At 39.8% G+C, this 26,567-nt stretch overlaps 1 protein-coding gene across 1 annotated transcript in view; it reads right to left on the bottom strand.

The window, feature by feature from the left end:
- Positions 1–406: 406 nt before the first annotated feature.
- Positions 407–26,567, bottom strand: part of LOC124625805 (serine/arginine-rich splicing factor 1A) — an 83,691-nt gene continuing 57,530 nt past the window's right edge. The window contains exons 3-4 of the mRNA XM_047149268.1: positions 11,765–11,937; positions 407–2,452 (exon numbers count right to left, since the gene is read on the bottom strand). Coding sequence (XP_047005224.1) covers positions 2,261–2,452; positions 11,765–11,937 — 365 coding nt within the window. The 3' untranslated portion in view covers positions 407–2,260. The remainder of the gene's footprint in view (positions 2,453–11,764; positions 11,938–26,567) is intronic.

Genomic DNA, 26,567 nt, shown 5'->3' with positions numbered 1-26,567 from the left:
GAATAGGAAGTGTCCTAACGATCACTGAATTCCACCCATATGTTATCATCTTTGGATGTCCATAAATTGATGCCACTGTTTGTCAGACATTAATGCATTAAAGAGAATAGTTCTGAGAACAAATATGTTCATTTATTCTCTTTCCTCAATGATCCAGAGTGAATTTTGTAGGGTTAATAGTTCCACTTGAAACCTAATTAATGATCATTTCCACAATGACATCTATTCCGTTCATGGCTTATCCAGGTGTTTAAGAAAGTCCACATCCTAGTACTAGCACAGAGGCATCGAAAGAGCTCCTGATGGAATAGACTGCAAGATGAGAATCCTCCAATCCAACCACATGAATCCAAGGACAATCCATGAAATCCACACTAGTCCTCTTCATCCAAAAACAGACTCCATGTACTTTTTAGAAATCAGATTCAATCCTTTATTGTGTATGTATTCCAAATTGTTGATACATCCAATACAATTGCTATCCAATGTGCACGGGAAAAAGAGAAAAAAACATAATTAATGCAATATAAGGCACCAAAACATTTAGTATCTTTGAAGTGAGACTCTATGAAGGTGATGCCAAAAGCAGCTTATGAAATTAAATTTACTAGTGGCTGTTACTCATTTTTTCCAACAAAGCACTACCTTCATAATAGTTGCACTTTAAAGACATACAATAAATTTGTACATTTACTTCCAATGAAATTACAATACAACATGAAAAAAAGAACAAATACTTCAATGTAACTATGCAAGATCCTGACTTAACGAATAAACTGACATTCCTTGGAATTACCCACTGCTACAAAATATGTTTAGTTTTCCAACAGAAAAAATAATGTACATTTACAGTAAATATTCAGCAATTATAAGTTACTATATTCAGTTAAGTTTGATTTTCGTCAAGTTTGGGGCAACTTAATGAAATAGTTCCAAGAATGTTTTAAGTCAAGAATTATATTACTTATACAGAAAGTTAATCTTAAGTTATGGAAGAAGCAGAAGGCTCCCCTTCAGTAATTACTCTAAAACTCATCTACTCCTGAATGTTCTGCCATTTTTTTGTTTAAGAGTCTTTTTATGTAATAAGACACACCAATAAGGGAGCTCAAAGTAGAACATATTGACAAATTTATCCATCAACATCTACAAAACCAAGCTGCATTTTTCATTTCGGGGAATGACACCAAATACTGCCAATTCCATTCCCATCAAGAATGGGCGAAAACCTACCCAAGGGCAGTATTGACAGAATTGTGAAATGTATAGCAATGGTCAACTATTATATGATACAGTCTGAAGAATCAAACTTGTAAAATCTGCTGCACTCGCTCAAGAGTGCAGCATTAGGAAACAGTACACAAGAAAAATGACAATACAAATGAATCCCTTGTTTATAAAGTCAAGCAGATAACAAAAGTTCTTGTAACCTTAACTGTGTCAGATTTTTTCTGCTTCTCATATCTCATTCTGTATACCACCAGACCTAATATTACTGACATTGGGAGCCAAAATTTGATCATTTTCTCAATTACCTGATACATGTTACACAGCACCAAAGCTCAGCAATATTAACTACATTTGGATTGAATCAAAAGTGATCTTTTTAAGAATGCATGGAAGTGTGACTATTACCACCTCATGACCCTATTCAGTTTCAACATTTCCCTGACAGAGACTCTGAGAAGAAACTTCCACATGTATATAGAACTACAATATCTATAAACATTATTGTGTCCTAAATGCTCTGAAATGCTTTGCACAGCCTTATATGAAGAGTGTGGCTACTTCAAATTAGCAATTATTGTACACAAGCATCTTATTGGGTCTGACAACTATGCATATCATTACAAAAATGATTTGGATATTTCTAGTTAAGAAGACAATTCTGTACCATGTAGTACTGTCACACTATTGAGTTTTCATTCCTCTGAAGTTTGGCAGAAACATATTTTTATAATACACTTCAGTACTCATTTAATACTTTCTAAACTGGTGCCATCTACCATTCACACAACATTGAAAGCGCAAAAATTAAAATTACACACTTCTCATTCATGCATAAAAAGTTACAGAAATAATAAGCATTGATTATCTTATGAACTTAACGTGGTTGTCATACAGAGAGGATTAGGCAGTGGTGAAGGGTGGTAAACACAGTCACATTATGCAGTCTCTCCATCAAGTCTGTAAAATCTCATCATCATAAAGTCTGCAGGGTAAAAATGACAATGTCTAGGACAGAAATGATATTAACCTCTCAGTTGTAGGACCGTGACCGAGAGCGAGAACGCGAATCAGAAAAGCTGCGCCTGACAGGGGAGTAAGTGGGTGAGCCGCGCCTGCGAGGTGAATAGCTGCGAGAGCGAGAACGCCCACCTCCAACACTCCCACGACCTCCACTGCCACCACCCCCATAATCTTCTTTCACACGGATGTAGGAAACTTCTCCCTGAAAAATTAAACAAAATAAATGGATGGATATTATTTTGAGCAAATATGATACCATATTTTCAGAAAGACTCAATTTTTTCCCCTCCACTTTAAACACAACAAAGTTTATTTCCATCACTAATACATATAATCGCTAATGGCTTGTTCTCTAGATTACTGTGGTCAGTATAGTGCTCATTATGGACTCCATACAATGCATTGAAATAAGAGCTTTATGTTGATCAAATGACACTGGATTTTCAGGCTAGGTCAGACAAAACTTAAGTGTTTAAGAAACAGCGACTCATATCCAAATCTTCTGTAATGGAGCTTCAAGCAACTGAGTAAGGTTGTTCAGTAAATTATGAAAGCGTTGCAAAAACCTTCAATAACACTTTGGTGACAAGCCTGAGGGTAACTCAGGTCAAACCACTGTGTTCAATGGACTGTGCCAGAGTATAGCTCAGGCAGCAATTACCTCAACTGGAAACCACCTACCGCTCGTAAATTGTACCTTGACACATGCTGCCTCCTGTTCTCAAATTTCGAAAATAATTTTGAAAGAAACATTTAGTTTCAACATAGGTTTCCAAGACTTGTTTGGAGAAAATGGGCACTATACTGGCAGAACAAACAGGAAAGCAACAAACTAGTACTGCTCCGATTCCAACAGACCTCTCTGTGTGCCAGAATACTTCAAACTTTTCCTACAAAAGTGAATTATTTTTGCAATTGCTCAATAACTCACCTGTTTTTGGATGGACAGTCATACTATGTCCTAATTACTTTGAAATTTGTATAATCTAAGAATAGAGCAAAATATGAAAAATAAACATTGAAGCTCGGTATTTTTTAAATGTTTTGCTCTTTAGGATATATCAAACACATATGTGCCAGTAATGCTTTAAATAATGGCATAAATGGCTGGTTTTCTAAGCCTCAAATTTTTCTGAGTGGCTGAACTTCAAAGTGTTCAACGAACAGTCAACACTAGCAGGTTTCAAACTGGAAATAAGGGTTTTGCAGTTTAATTTCCTGCAAACTAAAATCACGATGTGTGTTTTTACACACACACACACACACACACACACACACACACACACACACACACACTAGTATTTTCCTCCATCCCACAAATTTTCTACATAACTGAAGTTAGAGGGGTCAGTCCGGTAAACAGTAAAAAAGCAAAACACAAGGTGCACTGCAGTAGTTTTTTACAATTTATTTACTAAAAACGACAAAGATAAACTTAAAATGTTCTCTAGATTAACAGCCCATTTTCAAGGGAAAAGGTCACAGAAAACATAAGGGGCAACCAAAAAGTTTGTTCGTTGGCAGTACAGTCTAGAATCAGTGTGTCAGTCTGGCATTAATGCTGTGAGCATCATCTCACTGGTGCACTACGTTGAAGACATCTGTCTGATAAAACACCATGTCTTACTGAATGAAGATGCCTGTAACTGCCTACTGCACATCCTTGTCCCACAGGAATCACTGACCCCCTAAAGGCCTTGTTTAACCGTTCATTTGACACATGCAGAGAAGTTGCAAAGAGAAAGTATTAAGTTACTTAAATTACATGCACACTGTCATGTGAACAATTTTACATACATTGACTAAAAATACAGTATGTTGCCTGTAAGTATCACTGCCCACAAAAGGCACATGGGTGTCATAATAGAAGTACTGCAGTATTGTTCCTGCAGCTGAAAAAGTGGTCGCATTTTGCAGTACTGCATGTGAAATGTCTTTAAACAATTAATTTTGCTACAAAGTATGGAACAATTCCATATCATCCTTGAGAGCAAAGTCTACATCTGCATTTTGAAGCCATCCCATCAGTTCTGTAACATTAAGCCTTGACACTGCACCGTCATTGAAACACAGAACAGTATCTAGCACACCTATTTTTGAAGTATTTAGTCCTACTATAACAGTTTTTGGTATCCATTCCCATATACAATTGTTGAAACTTTCATTTGGATTTTGAGTCTTACCATGTAAACATTTCGCGAATAATCTTGTGTCTTTAAGACACCTATATATAGGTTTTCTAACTTCCATTATAGCAAATGGCAAAGAATGTTTATGGTTGTAGGTCTCACCTTTAGTAACAGCCCTCTGGTAGCCATACCATGAATCACTGCCAGGAGCGCAGAGTGCCTGACATTGGTTGTCATCTGTGGAGGATCTATGAAAGAAGGTAGCCCCTGCTGCCTTTTTCATTACCCAAGGTCATTTTTATTTTATCTTATGGCTTGTCCATAACAATACTGCAAACTGTCTTATTTCTTCATCTGTAAGCTGACCATGTCCACAAACGCACTTACTACCAGCTAATTAAATTCTTCAATCCTGTACCTAACCTTTTCTGGACTTGTCCAACAAATTCCATTAATTCAATTTTTGCATCAGCATAAGGTTTGGATTCACAAACTTTTCGATACGCTTTTGGGTCTTCATATCCTAGGCAGGATGTAAACATCACACCATATTTTTCCACTAACCTGTGAAATATCTTCACACCACCTTCAGATTCCATCGCTCCACTATAACCAGTAAAATCAAATATTTATGATTTTCAGCTTCACTAGTACAGCCATGACAGTACATGGTCATACATTCCACATCAATGACTTTACCATTGTTCAAGGAGGTAACAGTCACTACGCCATTTAGGGAACTATGGCCTCTTCATTGCCAGGATGCATCCAGGGCTGCAGACATACACATACTGCTGTAATTCATGTTTACACTCTCCTGACTGTCAAACCTGGTAGGGGGAGGTAAGTCCAAAAACCTGTGCCCTTCTGTGCCCTTTGCCTGTACACCTCATAGCAGAAGCAAGTTTAATATTTGTGTTGTACACACTGTTTAGTTACGCCATAAGTATAACCACATTCACTTAAATCACAAAAATTACACACCATTCTTAATTTTGACGCACAACCTCTTCTAGCACGTGTCTCCTCAACTACCTACACATCACTATTGCCACATTCCTTACACTGCAAAGCAGACAGAGCACAAAGTTCAACAATAACACAACCTGAATCAATTGTTGGCATTTCCATATTATCACATCAATACTGTCAAGCCCACTGTCCAAATATTTCATTTCAGTTTTAACTTTTAAGCACTTTGAGTAGTTGAAGCTGATTCAAGTTATGTATCATGCTGTATTTCTGTATTAGCAGAGTTAATCCATTTGGTGAACTTATTTCCATAAAATTTACATTGTTTAAAACAAAACTTCTTACTTCTTCTTCCCATTGCTTTCAAGTGGAATAAGAAACTCACGCACACAATTACTTCGCTGTAAACAAAATATTCACACCAAAGCAGCAAACAATAACCAAACTCTCTGTATAAACAAAAGATAAGCAGCTGTACAGCTTTCGCAAGTTAGCCAACCTAAGGGACTAAGAAGTCATAAAAATGAAACCAATGAGAGCAAAACTGTTTTTAACAGAGATGACTGTGTGCCATGGGGATGTCGTGGTGCATGCAGCAACTTTTAAATTCCTTGAATTTTGGTACTTTCTGTGGTCCATTTTTCTGGAAGTAAACTTTTTCTTGTTCAGAAAACTACAGAGAATTTTTTCAAGACAAAAATTAAAAATTTGATTTCTTTGACAGTCACTCATATCCAAGTCCCCTTGAAAGAGCAACAGCTACTACTAGTGGTGGACTAGCTGCCACAGAATGCGACACTGAGGTCATTACAGGTTGTGCATTCTTTCTGACAAGAACGGAGAAGGACTTGCGATCACAGTTACTTACAATAAAATCATCTGAAAAGTAATCACTTAGTAATTTAAGAGAAACTGCAAGCAGCCTGAATTATGTTAGTCAAACAAAGATCAGAACTCTGTCCCACTAATGTCAGCCTAATATCTTAATTAAAAACAAATTAACAAAAATATATATATTGGAAAACATTTTGTATTAACAGTCAAACAGAGATTTGCTGCAGCAATCTTACTTGTCCTCCAGGAAAACTTAAACAAATGTTTCTTGATACCAAACTACAACCACAAGCATCTCACAGAGGTACTAAAATAAACTGTAAGAGTATTCCCTGTATAATTTACAATTTAGAACAACGTACTCTGATGAACTTCATGAATGTTTGCTATCTGTAGCTTTTATCTTGTAACTCATCCTTGATAAACCAACCAAATTAATTTATGCTGCTAGTTCTAACCACGAATTTTAAAATAATCTGAAAAGATTCTCAGTGGTGTGAATAAGTAGATTTTTTTTTGGGGGGAGGGGGGGGGGGGGGGGGGGGAGAGAGAGGCAGATAATGACAACGTGATGCAATGAACTGAATTCGTCTACAACACACTTCTTCAAGTCCAAGGAACCAGCACAGGTTGCCCAAACAAGTAAGGCTTGATTCAAAAATTAGTCTGAGCACCATAGTGCTTTACTAAGCATGATGGGTAACTCAACTGGAGGTGGTCTGCCATAGCCCTTCCCACCAGTTATAGCTGGACCCAAATTTTACATTGACTCCGAACTGATATGCAACATTGTATTTTTTCACATTAACAAACCAAAGAAACAATATGTGATACAAAAAATATAGAATCAACAAGGGATCCAAAAAATCTACAATCAACAAGGGATCAAACTCCAGACATTTGAATTTGTAGTCTTTCCAGTTACCCACCAAGTAACACTCAAGACATGTCCTATTAACGGAAACCAAATGAGAATTTTGGTATTAAAATATGTGTTGTTTTCCATTTTTGCTGTAATTATTAATGAATTCATTCCCGTGGTACCAACTATGGGGGAGGGGGATTTTTGTATCGCTGGAGCAGACAAATTAAATAATGAAGTTTTCTAAAAGAAATCTCCATATCATCATCATCATCATTATCATCATCATCAGCTACTATAATTTATGTATCAATCTTTAAAAGCAATAAAATACAAGAATGAGATGAATACAGAGATTAAATGGTGGTGTCAAGATGTCCCATGTTTTGAACAAATTTATTCAAATACCTTAGGTATTTGAAAAAGATATCCGAGAACATAAATCCATCACACGCCTCATCTAATTAATTTTTCATTACTGAAAAAAGAAGCCTTTAAATTAAACTACTTATAGATCAATTGACAGTGGATGTTGCAGAATGGAACAGAACATCGAAACATTCCACGACCACTTCAAATGGCAGCATCCACACAGACTGTCAATGAAATTAGATGCCCACGTCAGCGGTAGTTCTGTCTGTTAACATGGAGAAGTGAACTTGTTCAGCCACACTCAAACATGGTGAATAGTTGTGGATTTGTGCTTCTGCATTTTCTTCATCTTTCCTTTATTGTTTTGTTTCTGTGGGATTTTTCGGGGTGCTCACAAAAGTGGCCAAATATGAGCATATACTGAGCCTAAATAATAAATAGAAGGAACAAGTTTCATTAAAATACATTTTTAGTGAGAAAGCCAGTTCTACCAAGGGAGAAAAGTAGTAATTTTCAGAGTTACTCGGCACTTTGAAGGAAAACATAACACAACGAATAATGTAAAAAGATATTACGTCTATCACGTTACAAATATGGTTTGATGCAAAATTATGTATATAATTCCTGGTATAAATAAATGACATTTTGAAATGTTTGTATGACTTCCTTTGTCAATAACATTCGTGACAAATTTTGATTTGGTCACTAATAAACCCTGCCATCACTGGTAGTTCCTTTAGTGATGTCTGAGAAGATTTATTCACCCCATAGTTTTGTGATGAAGCAAGCTGGATATCTTTACTTCCTCTCGTTTTGCCATCTGCCCCCTTAAACTCATTTTTTTCATTTTGATTAATTACCATTAACATATATGAGCATAATCTGCATTTTTTAACAAAGAGAAAGGTTGGCCCTCAGTCTTAAAGAATACAGCACCAGATCTAATTTTGTGCTTAGATTTGTGTACGTAATTAATTTCCTACTTTATTTTGACTATTCTTAGTTAATATCTTTTGTTGTAGGGTGAAATCAGTATTGTTCCGTGACAGATTTAATTGTTGACTTACAAACAAATGTAAGTTCTGTACTAATTATAAACATTTGGAAGAAGAACTACTAGGATTTTGGAAGTATTTATTTGGCTCTATTCGAAAAGATATTGGCAAAGCCAGCCCTTAATTAATACCAAAATAATTACCAGGATTGTCAAAAGCTTTGTTTGAGTAACAATATCTGTTAATTCCATTATTTAAACAAATAATTTGGCCTAACCTTAGTGGTAGACTGTTTAAAAGGAGGAATTTTTCAATATATTCATCTAATTGAATGAGCTATGTTTTAATTGTAATTTCAGTAAATTAAACATTGAACAATGTATAGTTTCAGTACCTATTATTGTGAGTATAAATAAAGGGCCAATTTTTGGCCCTGAGACAGTCAGTCCATGGCCGATTTTCAAACGGGAAGTCTGTATAAGTTAGAATAACTATAATGCATTAACTTATCAGTGGAATTAGTGTAACACAAATAGGCCGTGTGTTAAAACAATGACATTGTCTGTTCAAATTATTTGAGAAATAGTGTCACATGTACCGTATTATTCAGCAAGAACTGTGAACTGTGTGGTTAGGGTTTTACTGCTCACAGATGTTCAACAGCAAACTATCGTAGCAGTATGCTCAGGTATGCCTGCAACCTATTAATGAGGCTTATCAGATGTACCAATAGTGAACTGACCATAAAACTGTGTAATATTGTGTGTGTGTGTGTGTGTGTGTGTGTGTGTGTGTGTGTGTGTGTGTGTGTGTGTGTGTGAACAGTGGAAGTAAAGAACTGTGAAACGAAACTCTGCAACTCTCAGTTACATCATTTACAGTAGTCAGTGTTGAACTTCCATCCCCCATTTTTCAGCCAGTATAACAATGCAGTACGTCGACACCTTGGACTATCAATTAAGAAATAAAGCAGGCGAACTTCAGAACACGTTCAACTTCACATTCTTCCCCCTTCCTACTAACAGTAAAAAGCTCTTTTAACTAATACAATGGAAGTGCCTTCTGCCATGGACTTCACAATGGTTTGCAAAGTAGATGCAGACAAGCACAAGATTGGTCCATTCTCCCACATTGCTACGGTGGATACTGTAGTCTTAGACCACTTGTGAAATGCTACAGTCAACACTTCTGCCATTTTCAAGACAATAATGCACTACACATTGTGGCTACCTCGTGAAGACCTTCCTACAGAAGGGACATATGGACCGAACAGAACAGCCTGCAGTATTTTCCGACACGAATGCCCATTGAAGGTGCTCAGAAACAGGTGAAACTTAGTGGGTTGCCATGGTAACCTGCCTCGCACACTGAATGATTCCAGGAAGGTTGCCATTAAAATGTGGGCTCAGACTGAGCAGGACTGTCTCTACCACATCAAGGTCGTCGAGCATATGACAATGCACACGGTGCAGCAACACAGTGTTAAATGTTATGCAGCACTACACAATTTCACAAAATAGCCCTTTCCGATGTTTGGGCATTTCACATTTAAGTTATTTATTTATTTATTTTTGTACATGTTACTGAGTTTCATTCCCTGCTTCTCTATAATCTTAAAAACACACCTACTCACATGTAGCCATGTTGTGCTAAACACTTCTAGAGCAAATTATGAGAGTGAAATGTTCACAATAAATGTTACAGATAAGAAGCAATAAAAGCTTTTGAAATGCGGTGTAACACAAGAATTCGGAACATTAGATGGATTGAACCGATAATCGATGACGAGTTACTGATCCTGTTGATGGTAACTTGACTAAAAATGGGAGAGATTTATGTCACATACTGAGGCATCGAGAAATAATTAACTTTGTAATTTAGGGAACAACAGAATGAAAAGATAAAGGAAAAATGGTTAAAGACAACATAAGACTGTAATACAGTAATCTGCCTCAAATGGGCGTAGGTCGGAATAGTTCTGATGCTACAAAAAGTGCCGAGACCTGCAGCAAAACCCAACTTCGCATAGAAAACTATAATGTATCACATTTTCTTGATTGGTGAGTGATCTTGACAATGTAGACTCTTGGAAATCTATGGTTTAGTTACATTTACAAAAACGTGTATGTATCATCTTTAACAATGCCACCATTCTACTGTGTGTTTAAATATACACTCAATAGAAAGAAAGAGTAAGATTCAGCAAACAATACAACTATGGGCTACTGCTTCATCTTCTTTTAGATATACAATTATATCCCTTCGGCCAGCAAACATCAGTTCCAGTACCACCAACAAATTTTGATGCCACTTGACAGTGAAACTTTAGTTATTTTTTTATGATATAAAGTCTGTGTAACTACTTTATTTAAGTGTATTGGCAGTATCAGCCAAATTAGGCAATCTTCAGATATAATACTAAAACAATGGACAACAGTCACTACCACAGGCATCAGCCCGACCACATCATCCAGTATTTTTGTTTCTGATTTGAAGATGACCTAGCTTACCTGAAATCAATAACTACCTTTACATAAAAAATTGATCTACACTGTTTTGTTCATAATATTACAAAACGACGTCACTGTTATCTCCTGCGATGTGATGCTGCATTTCTATAAATTTCTAAATTTCTATGTCTATTAACTTAAGACTTCCTCCCCTTGCCCAGTACTATTGCTCTTTACTTCACTGACATCTGCTATCTGCTTTTGTCCTTCCTAAAATCTGTATCTTGGCAGCCAGCACCTACATTGTTTGCTATCTTTCTCTGTTGCTTCTTCCATCTCATGGAATATAAAATTTCTGTACACACTTTCCTTGGGATACCATCTTCTGCCAGCTACAACCGTGCCAATTCCAGCTATTTGATAAATTTACCACTACCTTTTCCTAAAGCAATATTACTGCTCCAAATTTGTCTTTTCGTTAGAAACCATATATTTCTATTGTCTGTCTTCAGGCAATTGTCAAATTACATCTTTATGTTTAAAAGTAGATTCAATTTCCAATGAACAATAATACACAAAAAGAAAGTTGAAAGCCAAGTTCATGCTACTTGGTATGTACATGACCAAAGGAAATTACAGCTTTCATCTCTAAAGGGATGTAAGTAGCAATGAACCCACATGAAATGAAATAAGGGCTTATTCATTTGTCTTCATTACACTTGCCTGAATATCTTTAAAACAAAAAGTATCTGAAAATTAACAACAACTACTTAATGATACTTATTTACTGTCTATCCCAGCCGTACTTTCAACAACATGACAGTATAATACAGCACACAGAGAAGTAATATAACAAAACTTTGTCTTATTTTGGCAATGATTACATCTTGTATAACGTACCTCATGTGAACGAAACCTTGAGTCGTCTAGTTTTTTTACAGCATACTTCATATCTTCGAACCGAAGAAACTCGACAACACCAGTTCCATCCTTAAAAACATCCGCAAAGCAAACATCACCAGCTTCTCGCATGTGGTCCTTTAGGTCCTGCCAACTACCCGAAGGTGGTAAACCTGAAAGTTGAAGAATACACTCAGAAGTGGTTGCGGATGGAATGCAATACCAGTTACTTATGCAAAAATGCAAATCATCAAAGTAATGATGCCCTGCATTGTCAATGTACCTGGACACTGTTAGACCATCATTGCTGCAAGACTCAAAACTCTCAACAAACCTTCTCCCTCTCCCATCCCTAAGTGGCATTCACTTCTGCTCATAGGTAAAATGAACCTCGGTCATTCAAATTGGTAGGAGGTACAGACTCATCAAAAATTCCTATAGGAGCATATAAAAGGGTCGTGGATTTCATGCAATGACGAAATTAAAATTATCACGTATATTGATAACACTTTTTACTGATCTTATATTCGCCACTTGCTTCTACCCCTGCCCCATTCACAAAAAAAAGTGTGCTTTGGTCAGTGCGTGAATGTAGTCATAAGTCACAGAGTGACACTGAAGGGCAGTGTTTAGCCGCGACAAAATTTTTTGGTTGACAAAGGCAGGTGAGCCACTGATATTTAATGCATTTTTCTTGTGACGTGCATATGTAACCGCTATAGAGTTCACCTAATGGACAGAAAATTTTATCAACTCCTGCATTTCATAGTAGCAGCTCACAAACAATACTTTCTAGAACAGCTACTGGTTTTGTCAGCAGGAAATTCACTTGCATTAGATTTCCTTTCCCAATGCATGCCATTTTTAGGGGGACAGTTCCTACATGCAGATGAAACGCTGTGTATTTACCACCACTCCAATTAACAGAAAACTTTCCTTTGTGTAAAGTGTATCATGTTTTAAAAGAAATGAACTACAGGGGCAGACAGACATTTCGACCACTGTTTCAGAGGCCTCCCTCTGGATCGAACAAAGAACTAGATGTGTTGTGTTGGCATGGTTCCACATAAGAATTTTCAAGAACTGTCTAACACATTTGGTTTACTTCAAGTGAAGGAATTAAGTTTAGTTTCTTCAGGTGAAAGGAAGAGAAGCCTGCTGCTGCGTACTGGCCAATTCATAAATGGTAGTCATTAGTGAATGAAATGAAGATTGCTGTTATACTCATACAGGCCACCAGGCACAAAGTTGCTGTTTCCTGAATGATAAGGCTTCTGTCTCAAATTGTTAGTGTGGTCTGTTGAGCTCTGGCAGCTAGCAGTAAGGATGCTGTGACCCAACAGCCATTTCTGCTATTTGCATTGCCCAGTCGTTTTAATATTTCAGAGGCCCCCTGATCTTATACTTCACCATCCAACTGTTATCAAAAGTATGACGTGATGTCAAGCCCAGTATAACAATCCAGAGAGAAACTCTTAATGTATCAAAGTTCAGCCAAAACCAATTTTTCTGCAGTATTCAATTAATTTGAGATGCAAAATTCTAAATGCAAATTATCAAAATTACATATTTAGCAATGTGAAACTTTAGTAGCAAACCGTTCAAAGATTTTGAGCATGAAACCCATGTCAGTCAAAATAGCAATACTGTAAGTGTGCACTGCAGTGTTGTGAATAAGGAGACTGACAGGGATGTAGGACAGTAACACCGATTGACAATTAACTTTTAAGTGCCGCACGTATCATTCTTCTGGTGAGACTGTTGTAGAGTGGTTAGGTTATACTGCGCAGTGACTACTGTCATAAAATTGGAAGGTGCAGTGTGTGCATACCTGGTAAATGAGACTTACATTACATAATTAAGACATGGACTGGCCATAACAAACTCACTTAGTGGGGTTGGTTGTTCATGCAAGCAAAACCCGTGAAACCAAATGTGTGTGTGTTGACCCCCATTTACAGCCAATTATTCGCCACAATTGCTGGTGCCGAGGAATATAACATGATATATGAGCAGGTGTGTCACATGGGTTGCCCTTCTGGTGAGGAATGTTGTGCTGGGCACAACAGACAAGAATTCGCTAAAAACTCTGAACAATGTGTTGTGGTTGAACAGTGAACTGGATAACAGTTTATAAAGTATAGATATTTTAACAAAGTGATTTTGTGATATGTATGGCATCAGAATTTTGTCAAGGTCTGTGAACATCAACGTTATGGGACTGTGAAATCCTATTATTTTGAAATATCACATTTGAGGTAGCCGCAATTAAAAAGAGAGGTGCAACAGCCAACCAGCAAGTGGGTATAGCAGTAGGCAATCAGTGCAAAGGTGGGCACAGCTGACAGGGATAAACAACACATCTCAATGAGAGAATTAAGACTTGAAGCATTCTTGTAGATGATTTGCAGCAGCAGCAGCAGCAGCAGCAGCAAAAGAAGAAGAAGAAGAAGAAGACTACTTATTGCACAAGATAAAGTCATTAGTGATCAAAAACTAGCATACATAAACTCATTCAAAATTGGTTTTGTTTTGATTCAGGGAGCAAAAACAACTAGAGTCATACCCATGTCAAAACCGGAGAACACGAAGATAAAGACAAAACAGATTACACAGAAATGGAGGCGCAGAACTAAAAATTAAATGGCCTTCACCATATTGCTACAATGGATAAAAAGTAAAACGCAGTCAACAGCTTATGCATCTTCACTAAAATGGCTGATAACTCAAGACAACAAATACAAATGAGAACACACGCAGTTAAAAAAAGGACATTCCGTTAGGAAATGGCGGACCATCAAAAGTCGAGCGCAATGGGCACAAAGAGGTGGGGCAGCACAGTTAACAAATCGCAATGGCTAAAAAGACAGTGCCCAATACGCAACTTAGTTAAAATGATCTCCTTGCGGTGAAAGGACCAAGAGGTCATCACCCAAGTTGCTAAAAGATGCTTAATAGCCCGGAGCTTGTTCCCATGAAGGGAGGACCAGTGGCGATGCCAAAGTGACACCACCTGCTGACAGACGGCAACACAGCGATCATCGGAGGGCTGAGATACAAGGACTGCAGCCTTGGCAGCAGTGTCAGCGGTGTTGTTTCCTGTCAGACCGAAATGGCCAAAAACTCACGAACACCACAGTGGTGCCATCAAGTGCACGCAAGTGACAGCTTTCCTGGACCCATTGCGCTAAGCAATGGACGGTGTACGGCACACAGAGGCTTTGAAGGGGACAGATTATCAGAGCAGATGACACAATTGAAAAGTGTGTCGCCGGATGTACTGACTGGCCTGATATACAGGGCAAAGAGATCTTCTGTAAATACTGAGCAGTATTCTGGAAGCTGATACCGAAAAACGCCGGCGCGAATGACGAAGGCACACCAGACACCATGGTCAGTCTGTGAGCCATCAGCGTACACAAAGATACTATCGCAAAGTTCCATGCAAAGGTCATTAAACTAAAGGCAATAGAGCGAGGCTGGAGTACTGTCTTTAGAAAGAAAATGAAGGCCAAGGCAAACACAGGCCGCCACACGAAGCCAAGGTTGTGATGGGTTTACACCCACTGAAAAGTTGCAGGTTGCATGAAAAGTTAAGCTGCCCGAGACAGAGTCGAAAGCGAACTCCACAAGGTAACAGAAAAGAGGGACGCGCCCCTTACTGGTGATCAAAGGAGTCATCGAAGAAAGGAGGCACAGAATGGGTGGTCACACATGGCAGAGGAGAAAGTCACAGTTGTAGTTCGGCAGCTTCTACATACTCTCTCAACCGGGCTAGTGTAAAAGGCGCCAGTGGCCAAATTGATTCCAAATGGTGGACAGTATTGAGACAGCATAAGAGGGACGGACGTGCAGATGCATAAACGAAACACCCATAGTTTCAAACGGACAAGGGACCAATACTAACAGAAGAGGGTTATTCGATCTGCTCCCCAGGAAGTACCACTGAGGACACGTAGGACATTGTGGGACCACATGCAGTGGGCTGCCAGTTAAGACATGTGAGAGGACCAAGGAAGGTTCCTATCAAGCATGAGCCCCAGGAATTTCGTAGTTTCAACGAACAGAAGAGCAATAGGCCCAAGATGTAAAGACAGTGGAAGAAACAGATTGCACCGCCAGAAATTCATACAAACAGTTTTGTCCGTTTGAAAACAAAAGCCACTGTCAATGCTCAATAAGTAAAGAAGAACAAGGCACTGCTGAAGATGCACTTAATTAGAGAGGACTGCGGAGAACTGCAACTGATGGCAAAATTGCCAACGAAAAGGGAGACTGTGATGCCTGTGAGGTAAATGGGCGTGTTGTGGTGCCCTGTAAATATTTTAAGTTCGGAGTTGGTGTGACCGCACGGGCCACTCGGCAAGCCGTGGCTCATCAGCAATTGCGTGGTGCCAAACATTAGTCGGAACAAGAGGTATAGCCCCAGTGCATGGTCCAGGCCGACCGCATCACTGGGAATTCCATGTTGACGCTGTGTCGAGGACTGTGCTTTGTGTTGATGAAGGAGATTTGTATGCTGGGATTGCCACAGATGGCAAACTTTGTGACATCATAATGGCAGACATTTCACAGTTCACGTAGAAATTAATAATTGTCTAGAGGAATCATGATACCTTAAAAAGAAACATGTACATTACCAATATTTGCATGACGATTCTGATGGTGTAATCAGATTTTCAACATCTTTATTAGTTTCATGTTTAGTACCTGACTGTAATTTATACAAGTAGCACCCAGCGACAAGATTCCAAAATCTAAACGGTTCATCTGATTTTGTCTATCGACGTGTCTTTAGAAAGCTATTAGTGTATGAATTAGGGTATGAACTACAGGCATTTAACTTTAATAGTACATGAGTTATTCGACGTCAAAGTGGCCGATTACTATTAATCACGTCAAGCTGTAAGTACTCCACAGTTCCACGAAAAAATGGTAGCAGCATGCTTATAAATATATTTATTCATCTATGTCTTTGTTTACATCCGATGTACACTATTCGTGAAGAAATTGGTCAAATATTTACTGTGCTTTAGAGAACACAGGGACATTAGGCTACTGGCCTACCTTTTGTTCTATTCCTTTGACATGTGTTTATTTAATTTGTTTATGTATTTAATAATGTGTGTTAGAGTGTGCTTATGGTCCAGCTGTAGGAATATTTATTTGGTTTCAAGTTATTTAAATGTAAATCCAGTAGTTCGTATGTGTTTCAACATGTTTGTGAGAGTGCACTGGCTTGGAGACATGGTGCGAGCGCTCTAGCCAATCACAGCACTCGTTACTACGGCACGTTGCTACGGTGGGCCACTACTGAAGTCCACGGGGAGACTGTATGGAAGTGGGGGAGGAGCCTCGGGTGAGAGGACATGGCACAGTGCTGGATGGGAAGGCGTGACGGACGGTCGCAGGAAATAGTTGGAGAGAGCTGGTCAGTTTGCACTTGGTCGCAGGAGATAGAAATATTTCGTAGTGCCGACTTGTGCACTTGTGAGATTTCTGTGGCTTGTCCAGTGAAGACGTAGTATCCGTTTAGAAGTGAGTATCTCGTGAGCTATGTTGTTCGTAACTAATTACGTTAAGTAGGAATCTATTGTTTCCCTGTTATTCAACTCATATTTTATTTAACTGCTGAACCATTGACACCAATAAGTGTTTTTCAGTAATAAACGGCATTCTTAAAGGTACTTCTGCTATCATACTCATCATTTAAAGTCGTTAAAAATAGTACCTGCAGATTTTATTTAATTGCTATCTTTCATTTATACATTTCTATGTTACATTCAAAATTTGTAATTGCCGAGTGATAGGAACCTTCGACCATTCGATTCATGTGTATATTCATATTCTATACTGTAGACTCAGCAGTATTTGGCAGCCTCTAGACAATGAAACCAGCCAAAACTTTTTAGTATTTCAACTTTGAGTCCGAGGGTACGTAGTTGAGGGCCACCATTATTTTTTTTTTTTTTTTTTGAAAGCCCACATGCCCAAAGGGAGGCAGGACATTATAAGGTTAATGACAATAACAACAACATTGACATTCAAGACGGAACCTTGAGGCACTCAGTTTTCCAGGATAAAGGTGCCCGACGCCCCATATACAGAGTGTATGGAGGATACCAGTCCTCCAGCAGGTGTTGTCAGCTTTCTCCAAATGGAAAAACATGGCCACAGTCAGGGATTTCCGCAGAAAAAAATTGATGGCATGGGTGGACAAAGTGACGAGATGGTCAAACGCAGAACAACGTGCCCGAAATCCACAGTTATTAGTAAATTGTAATGCCCGAGCCACTATATCAGCCGGTCATGAATCATACATTCCATCACCTTGAAAACACAGCTGGTGAGAGAAATACTTCTCTGTTCGTTTCCAATGGAAGACCAGGTGATAGTGAGAGCAGCTCAAAATCTGCGCAAAATGGTGGCCCAAGGTGTTGGAGATAACAATAGGGTCGACGATGACATTGTCTGCTATTGTCAGGTCGGACATTGGGGAATGGATCTTGGTCCCAGAGAACCGCCGGAGGTTGGCCCACATGACGGAAAAGGGAGTGGAACTGTTAAAAGAACTAGTAAATGAAATCCAGCCAGCTTTTTTGCTATCCAGTAGAATGCAACAAAACTGTGCACGCAACTGTTTATGACGGTTTGCCATTGTAGGATGATGGTTAAAAATGGCGAGACCATGTCTCCGCACGCAAATTACATCACAGCTTGCCTCAGTTCACCAAGGGACCGGGACATGACATGGTAAAGAGGAAGTGCGAGGAATGCAACATTCTGCGATTGTAAGGACAACATTTTTAAGGTGTTCTACCTTGTCATCAAAGCTGGCGAAACGTTTGTCGAAAAGTCGCCAGATAGGAGTAAAGCCTCCAGTCGGCCTTAGAAAGCTGCCATTTGGGTGCGCACGTAGGTGGGGTAGGAGTCAGAAAACGGATAGCACGCGGGAAATGGTCACTCAATATTGTGTCAGAGAGAATGGACCACTCAAAACAACAGACAAGCTGGGCAGTACAGAATGATAGGTCCAAATGGGAAAAGTGTGTGTGGAGTACGAAAGGGGACGTGGGTGCTCCTGTATTAAGGCAGAAGAAGTCGAGTTGATTGAGATGGTCAGCCAACAGGGCACCTCTGGACAGGGTCTGGGAGGAACCCCAATGGGATGGTGCACATTACTGTCACTGAGCAGCAGAAAGGAGTGAGATAGCTGCCCAATAAGATGGAGAAAGTCTGCTATGGTGAAGTCAAATGACAGATGGATGTAAATGGTACAAAGGGAGAAGGTCAAGTGAGGAACGAAAAGGCAAACTGCAGCAGCTTGAAGGCAGCTAGTCATGGAGATGGGCTGACTATGAACACCATCCCATATGAACAGCATGGCTCCCTATTAAATGGAATACCATCCTCAAGGAATGAAGGTCAAAATAGACCAGGAAGAAATGCAAGAGCTCAAAGTGGTCACGAGGACGCAATTTTCTTTCATGAACGCAGAGAAAAAGTGGAAACCAATTCTAAGAGCAGCCATAATCCCTCTTTGTTAGATCGAAGACCGTGGAAATTCTTCTCAGCAGCTGCCGAGTGCCAGCCTTCGAAGATCACTGCTACAGGGCACAGAGGCAGGAGGATCCTGCTCCATGAGGTCTACAGAAGCATCAGCATTTTCCTTTTGTCGGCATGCGGAGTCCAGAACCGGAAAACGGTTGGTAGTACACACCACACACCAGCGACATGGAGGTCGGTAGGGTGAGAGTATCACACAGCGACACCATTGAAGAGGGTCTCTTGAGTCAGCAAAGGGGAAGACCATTTCCCTCTATTTGACTTCTTGGAGCCTTTCCAGTTGGCAGAGGAATATTCAGATGTTTGTTGTCTAGAGGGACACCGGAAGTCTTCACAGGATTGTTCCTTCTGTCCTTTCCAGTCTGCCAGTTCTGTAGGTGGTGACTTTGTCCCATGAGGCAGAAGTTTGGTTGCTGTTGCACCGCTGGAGGAGGAGACGCGGATTCTATTATGATGCTGGGCAATTTCACAACCGCGGTGCTAAATTTGAGGTTACATGGCTGCGAGGCCATGTCCTTCATGGAACAAGATGTAGCGAGAACAGAACTGTAAGAGTCAGATGGTAGAATGCAGGGTTACCAGCTAGCCAACAACTTGCAAACAACCGGATAAGTCACTTTTACCTTCATTCGATCTCCTGCACAGTCCACTCATCAAGATACACGGGACAATTGCAAGAGGAAGTGGTTTGGTCACCACTGCGATTGATGCTGTGGGGGAGAGGTGGTGGACAATCGCCCTCGTGAGCATCCCTACCACAAGTTACACATTTGGCCAGGAGTCGACAGAACTCTCTAGTGTGGTTGTAACGATGTCACTAGTACCAGCGCATCGAGTTTGGAATATGCAGTCTGACTGTGATAACTTCATAACCTGCTTTGATCTCTGATGGAAGAACCACTCTATCAAAGGTGAGAAAGAGAATGCGGACACTAAAAGATACATCTACTTTTTCATCACTCGATGGATGGTAATGACACCCTGATCAGAGAGGTACATTTGGATTTCTGTCTCAGTCAGACCATCGAGCAGCCTAGTGTAAATAACACCATGGGAAGAATTCAAAGTTCTGTGGGCATCGACACAAAGAGGGTAGCTGTGGAGGAGCGAGGCAACAAGCAGTGTTTGTTCTTGAGAATCTGAAGTAGTTTCCAAAAGCCAAGTGCCATTCTGTGAAGAAGAGCAGGATTTCACAGTGCCAGCAATTGCATCAAACCCTTTCTGAATAATAAACGGATTTACCGTGGTGAAGGACTGACCATCTTCAATACGTGAGACCACGAGAAACCGTGGTGCAGCCGGAAGGGTCTTTGAATCGTTAGCCTCATTACATTTACGTTTCATAGACATTGATTGTGAAGATGATTTACTCATTGCGAGAAAATCCCATGATTGCCAGCATCTCCAATGGTGCGCTCCTCCCAACTGGGGGCCTCCTCCACAAGGGGGCGCACCCACCTTAGGTGACTGTTCACACCTCAGGTCACACCTCCTGAACTCATGACAGAGGGACCAATCAGCAGTGTGGGAAGGTAGCAGCTCAGACAATCACCCCTCCCTTGGCCTGCCTGTACCAGGGGATATGTGCGAACCCTACCTGTCGACCCGCGGCTGGAAATTACACGTTACCCAGTCACTTGTTACTTGTCTCACACACATAGACAGGCTTTCAGGAGCACACAGGGAGGAAGAGGAACCTCAAGCTCCAAAGCGGAGGAACGATAGGAGAAGGTGAATGAAGAAAGAAAAAAGGAATAGAAAACATTGGAGAGTACTCTGATAGGGACTACCGAAAATGCAGGATACATTTCCAAAAACATCCCAGACAAATTCCCCAAGGGACAGAAAAAAGAACAGCAAGAGGATTGACAGGCTGCAGGGAAAAGATGCTGCAAAGGCTGGCACCCCGTGGTAGCCAAGCATGAACCTGCCAAAGAGCAGTGCGCCCCCTGGAGGTGATTCAAAATGTGTGATAACGAATCAAAACACGGTATATTAGAAGAAAATGGGCAAGTGGGAGACAATATTGCCAAAGACCAGGCTGGAGAATTTTGTGTTTTAAAATGAACAGGAAGACTTATTTGAAACTGAATTTGCAGATGATAGTGTGTATAGGTCAGATATAAACATGACTTTGCATGCCAGGGATGGTAGCCAAATTTTTGATGAAAAAGTAAGGGTGTCATTTACACTATATAGTAATGGGGCTGAAAAAGATGAAGGCAGTTTTGGAGCGAGTAAGAGACAGTTAAGTCTGAGGAGGCATATGCCGTGAAAGTCAAGAAATACAATGGATTATGGTAGATTGGGATGTTAATGCACTTTCATGCAGCTTATGAGAGCACAAGCAGTATGAAAAATTACACATTACAAAATAATATGGATAATATAAAAATACATACAAAAGACGACATTAGCAATTTAAAGGATGAAATCAAAGTAGAGATTGAAAAAGGAAATCCGTGTAGTCAACTCAAGTCTCTCAAGATAGAGAAAAAATTTGAAGCTGTAGCAAAAGATTGTGATGAAAAAATTAGTAGATTAGTTCATGATACCGAGGAAAAATTGAAAATGATTAGTAGTAATTGTGCAGTGGAGAGGAAGAAACTTTGTTACGACTATGGTAAGAGCGTAGAGACTGCTGAGAGGCAATGTAAAATATTTGTTCAGTCAGCTAGGAAATTTTTTGCTGACAATGGCATTAAACTTTAAAATTGTTCAGATTATGAATGAAAGAGTATACATTAGAAACAGAGGTAGAAACGTCAAGTTTGCCGCAGTTTTTGAGGTGGCAATCACTGTGGTAAACCCAAGTAACATGATTGCTGTTCAGAGTGAGGAAGAGGAGATGGGTGCCAAAACACTTCAGTGAGTGATCAGTTTTTAAGAGCACGTAAGTGTTTTGCTTTATGATCGAATAGCGGAGACAGGGATTAGCTGGTTAACCAAGTATTTGAAGAAAGTGAAAGTGACAGCAGTTCTGATAGTAGTGTCAGTAGTGATTGAGAAAGCAGTGATGAGGAAGAGGTATTTGAATTTATTTTTGATGATGATCTTAATGTGTTAAGTAAAGAGAGAATAAATGAGCAGAGTGTTAATGAAAAGTTAGGGCTTAATGGAAGTGGTAGATAGGAGGAAGAGGAGGATCATGCTATCTGTCATTTACCAGTGACGGAAAATTACTTTGGCAGACAGGATGAAGTTTTTCTTGGGAGAGGATTGATGAGGATTTGTTGTATGAAGAAGATAGCATAGTAAGTACAAAGGAGTTGTGGCACCCTCTAACAGCAGCAAATGTACAAGCTACACCCCAGTGTTTACTGGACATTGGTAGTGATTTAAATGGTATTTCACAAGCATTTATTGATTTTTCACAAGCATATAAAAGATTTAGTACTGCTGCATGTCTCAGGAATAAGGATCATAGGTGCTACCAGTAAGCTGCCAAGAGTGTTACACAAGAAGTACTGTTTACTGCTGAAATAGCAGCAAAGCAGTTTGAAATATTTCAGATTGTGGGTGACAGACTTTGAAAAAACGATGGAGAGTGCTTCGAATCAAGAATACGACATGGAAAGTAGAGGATTAAATGCCTTGTATTGAATTCCTTATGTGGTGACAATGTTTCCGTGAGCTAACTGTCTCATCATTCCTGTTTCCTGAGACACTCAATCTCTTCTACTATCCCGTCTGTAGCTTCTCAGTGGAACAGTCATGTTCTTCGACTTTTGTGTGATCCTTTGTACAGTAACACATTTCAGTAAAGCTCTTTCAGTGTCATTAATTTATGTTGAATTAGTGGTTTTAAGTAATGGAGTTCTGTAAGAGGAAGACAGCACAGATAATATACAAGGCATCTACAGTAATTGGTAAAATTGATGGGATGCTGTATTTATTTTCGTTTTAAAACTGATCATGAGAATTATTTTGTTCAGTCACTAGGAAATTTCTGTCAGCCAAAAGGTAAGGTGAATGGAATATGAAGGGTGTTAGGATATGTGAAAACTGTGCAAATACTTACAAGTCATATTTAAGATGTAAAGTAATGAACTCGTGTGGATTCATTAATAATTGATGCAGAAGCTGAAGTAACAGAGAAAACATGGTTTGGTATTATTTGAGGTAACATAAAAAAAAGTTTGGTCTCAAGGCAATTAGTATTGGAGATAACTGTGTGAAAATGTCATAATATAGCCTTTCTAACATTTAATACAATGGAATAAACTTAAGATACAATTGCCTACAGTAATGTCTGCAATGAAAAAGTAACATTTATGAGTTTAGTGCCCTTCCCGCCAAAATTTCAACTAATATTATCAAATACAGTGAAGTACACTAGGACCTTGTCTAGTTCGATGGTACGGGTCTCCCGCATCGTTCCCCTACGCTCTGTCACAGAGTATGGGACATCATCATCATCATCATCATCATCACCACCATCACCACCATCATCATCACCACCATCACCACCACCATCATCACCACCATCATCATCACCACCATCACCATCACAGTGAAGTAATGATTTTTTTCAAATTGGTGTTTTGTCTGTTACGCAGTGACAGTAAAGTCTGCATACAATATTAATATTCGTTAACTGTGCAGTGTTGTTCTGTAGATTCAGTATTTTTCATTTGAGAAGCAAAGCAGGTCTTTATTTCTTAGTTAACGGAGTAATGAAATACAATGATACTTCGATGAAATAATGAAATAAAGAGAAGTAATGAGAACTGTGTTAGGGTATTAATGGTTAGGAAGCCTGCTTCTGGAGTAGTGTTAATTTTTGAGAATGCACTCCTCTAGATAACAAGGTAAGAATTTGAATTAAATGATGCAACTAACAGACATGAATGGGTAATGTAAAATTAACTATATACATGTACGTGTGGTTTGGTTGTAGTGAAAATCTTTTTGAGCTAGCAGCGAAGGAGAGAAGTAAAAAGACTGGGGTGCGTTGGTGCAATGAGAGGCTGTGTAGTGCTGGAATGGGAACAGGGAAGGGATTGGATTGGTGTGGAAAACGACTTAACGATGATTGAGGCCAGGAGCATTATGGGAACGTAGAACATGTTGCAGGGAAAGTTCCCACCTGCGCAATTCAGAGAAATTGGTGTTGGTGGAAAGGACGCATATGGCACAGGCTGTGAAGCAGTTATTGAAATGAATGACGTCATGACCTTATACAAAAACAAATCTCCCATGCCTTATCATTCCAGTCTCCCACTACATCCTAAAGCCCACCGTCCAGCCACATAGGAGAATTCCCCTCATAACTCAGTACCTTCCAGGACTGGAGCAACTGAATTACTTTGTCCGCCAGGGTTTTGACTACTTCTCGTTGTGCCCTGAAACAAGGAATGTCCTGGCCACTATCCTTCCCACCCCTCCAACAGTGGTATTCCGCCGTCCAGCAAACCTATACAACCCCTGCTCCCAACCTCTTACCTCTTGACTCATACCCCTGTAATAGACCTAGATGCAAGACCTGTCCCATACATTCTCCCACGACCACCTACTCCAGTCCAGTCACAAACATCACTATCCCAGCAAAGGCACGGCTACTTGTGAAACCAGTCATGTAGTCTACAAGCTAAGCTGCAACCATTGTGCCCGCATCTCGTGGTCGTGCGGTAGCGTTCTCGCTTCCCACGCTCGGGTTCCCGGGTTCGATTCCCAGCGGGGTCAGGGATTTTCTCTGCCTCGTGATGGCTGGGTGTTGTGTGCTGTCCTTAGGTTAGTTAGGTTTAAGTAGTTCAAAGTTATAGGGGACTTATGACCACAGCAGTTGAGTCCCATAGTGCTCAGAGCCATTTGAACCATTTGCAACCATTGTGCTGCCTTCTATGTGGGCATGGCAACCAACAAGCTGTCTGTCCACACGAATGGTCACCGACAAACTGTGGCCAAGGAACAAGTGGACCACCCTGTTGCTGAGCACACTGCTAAACATGGGTCACGTGGAGACTATCCACTTACCCATCAGCCCCAGATCAACGATATTTCTGAACTGGGGCAATACTAGATAGTGGCACTGCCACTCGCCTCTCATTTTCGTGGATACACCGAGAAGATAATATGTAATCTTTCTTACCTATTATTCCTGTTCGTCATTTATTTCCACTCTGGTAGTCTGAATCTATGGATTTCGCTAGTAATTATAATAACACTCATCATTCACAAACCCAATCAACCACATAATGAGACAGCAGTTGGCATTCATCCATTCGGCTTTACTCCATTCAGCTCGTATAGCCCCTTTCGTCTGCAGGGAAGTTTGTTTCTTGATGTGATGAGGATTCCCTTGACAGAGACATCACGTACACTATGCACACATTCACAAATCAACTTATGATTAATTCAGAAATCAATTTAGAATGTGTTCAAAAATATGAATAATCGATACACCAATGTGCTAGGCGCTTTGTGAAACAAGGTTTTTCTTCCCCCACAAGAAAATGAATCCTCCCCAAGATCCGGGCCAACTGCACATGTATGTTTCTGGAAGCTTGGGCACGACGGTAAAGTTTTTCCCGGTAGCATCTAGCTGCTTGCTGTGAATGCTTACACAGCCAACAGCCAGATTTCTGTAGGCAGAAGCGGGAGAAGATACTACTCAACCGCACATGAGCATGATCCCGCTCTTAACTGCTAAAACGAATCTAATGTAAACAGTTGTGACGTCACACTCATCGGAGGCAATTTGTTGTTACGAAGCATTGCAAGGTCTTCCTAAAGCCTTTGACACATTTTGCTGTTGGCAGAGCCTTATATGAGCACTGTGTTTTGTTGCTGTATATGGAGCATTTCCTTTGCAATTTAAGTTCTCTTTTCATTTTTCTCTCGTTGCGTGTTTTATTGCTGCAGTATTATTCTGCAGCAGCAGTATACAGAAATATTCTTTGTTAGAATATCAGCTCTTACAGGTCAAAATTACAAAAATTTTACTGAAAACAAAAACGAGGAAAAACTCCCAGAATTCTAAAAAATTCTCAGGTTTTTCCCGGTTTTCTCCCAGATGAAAAAATTCTCGGGTTTTTCCAAGATCTCTCGGTTGTCCTGGGTCGTATACACCCGGTATACATCAGTTTCAATTGACAAAAGAGAAGGCAGTTAAAAACAAGGATGTACAGAAAGGGCTAAGAAAGACGCCACACAGAAACGGAGCTCCAAAAACTAAAAATTAAATGTCCTTCGCCATATTGCTTTGGCAGATAAAAAGTAAAATGCGGTCGACAGC

Source organism: Schistocerca americana, chromosome 8, assembly GCF_021461395.2.
Source record: "Schistocerca americana isolate TAMUIC-IGC-003095 chromosome 8, iqSchAmer2.1, whole genome shotgun sequence".
NCBI lineage: Eukaryota > Metazoa > Arthropoda > Insecta > Orthoptera > Acrididae > Schistocerca > Schistocerca americana.
The sequence above is the reverse complement of the archived record's forward strand: the minus strand, read 5'-3'. Positions and strand labels throughout refer to the sequence as shown.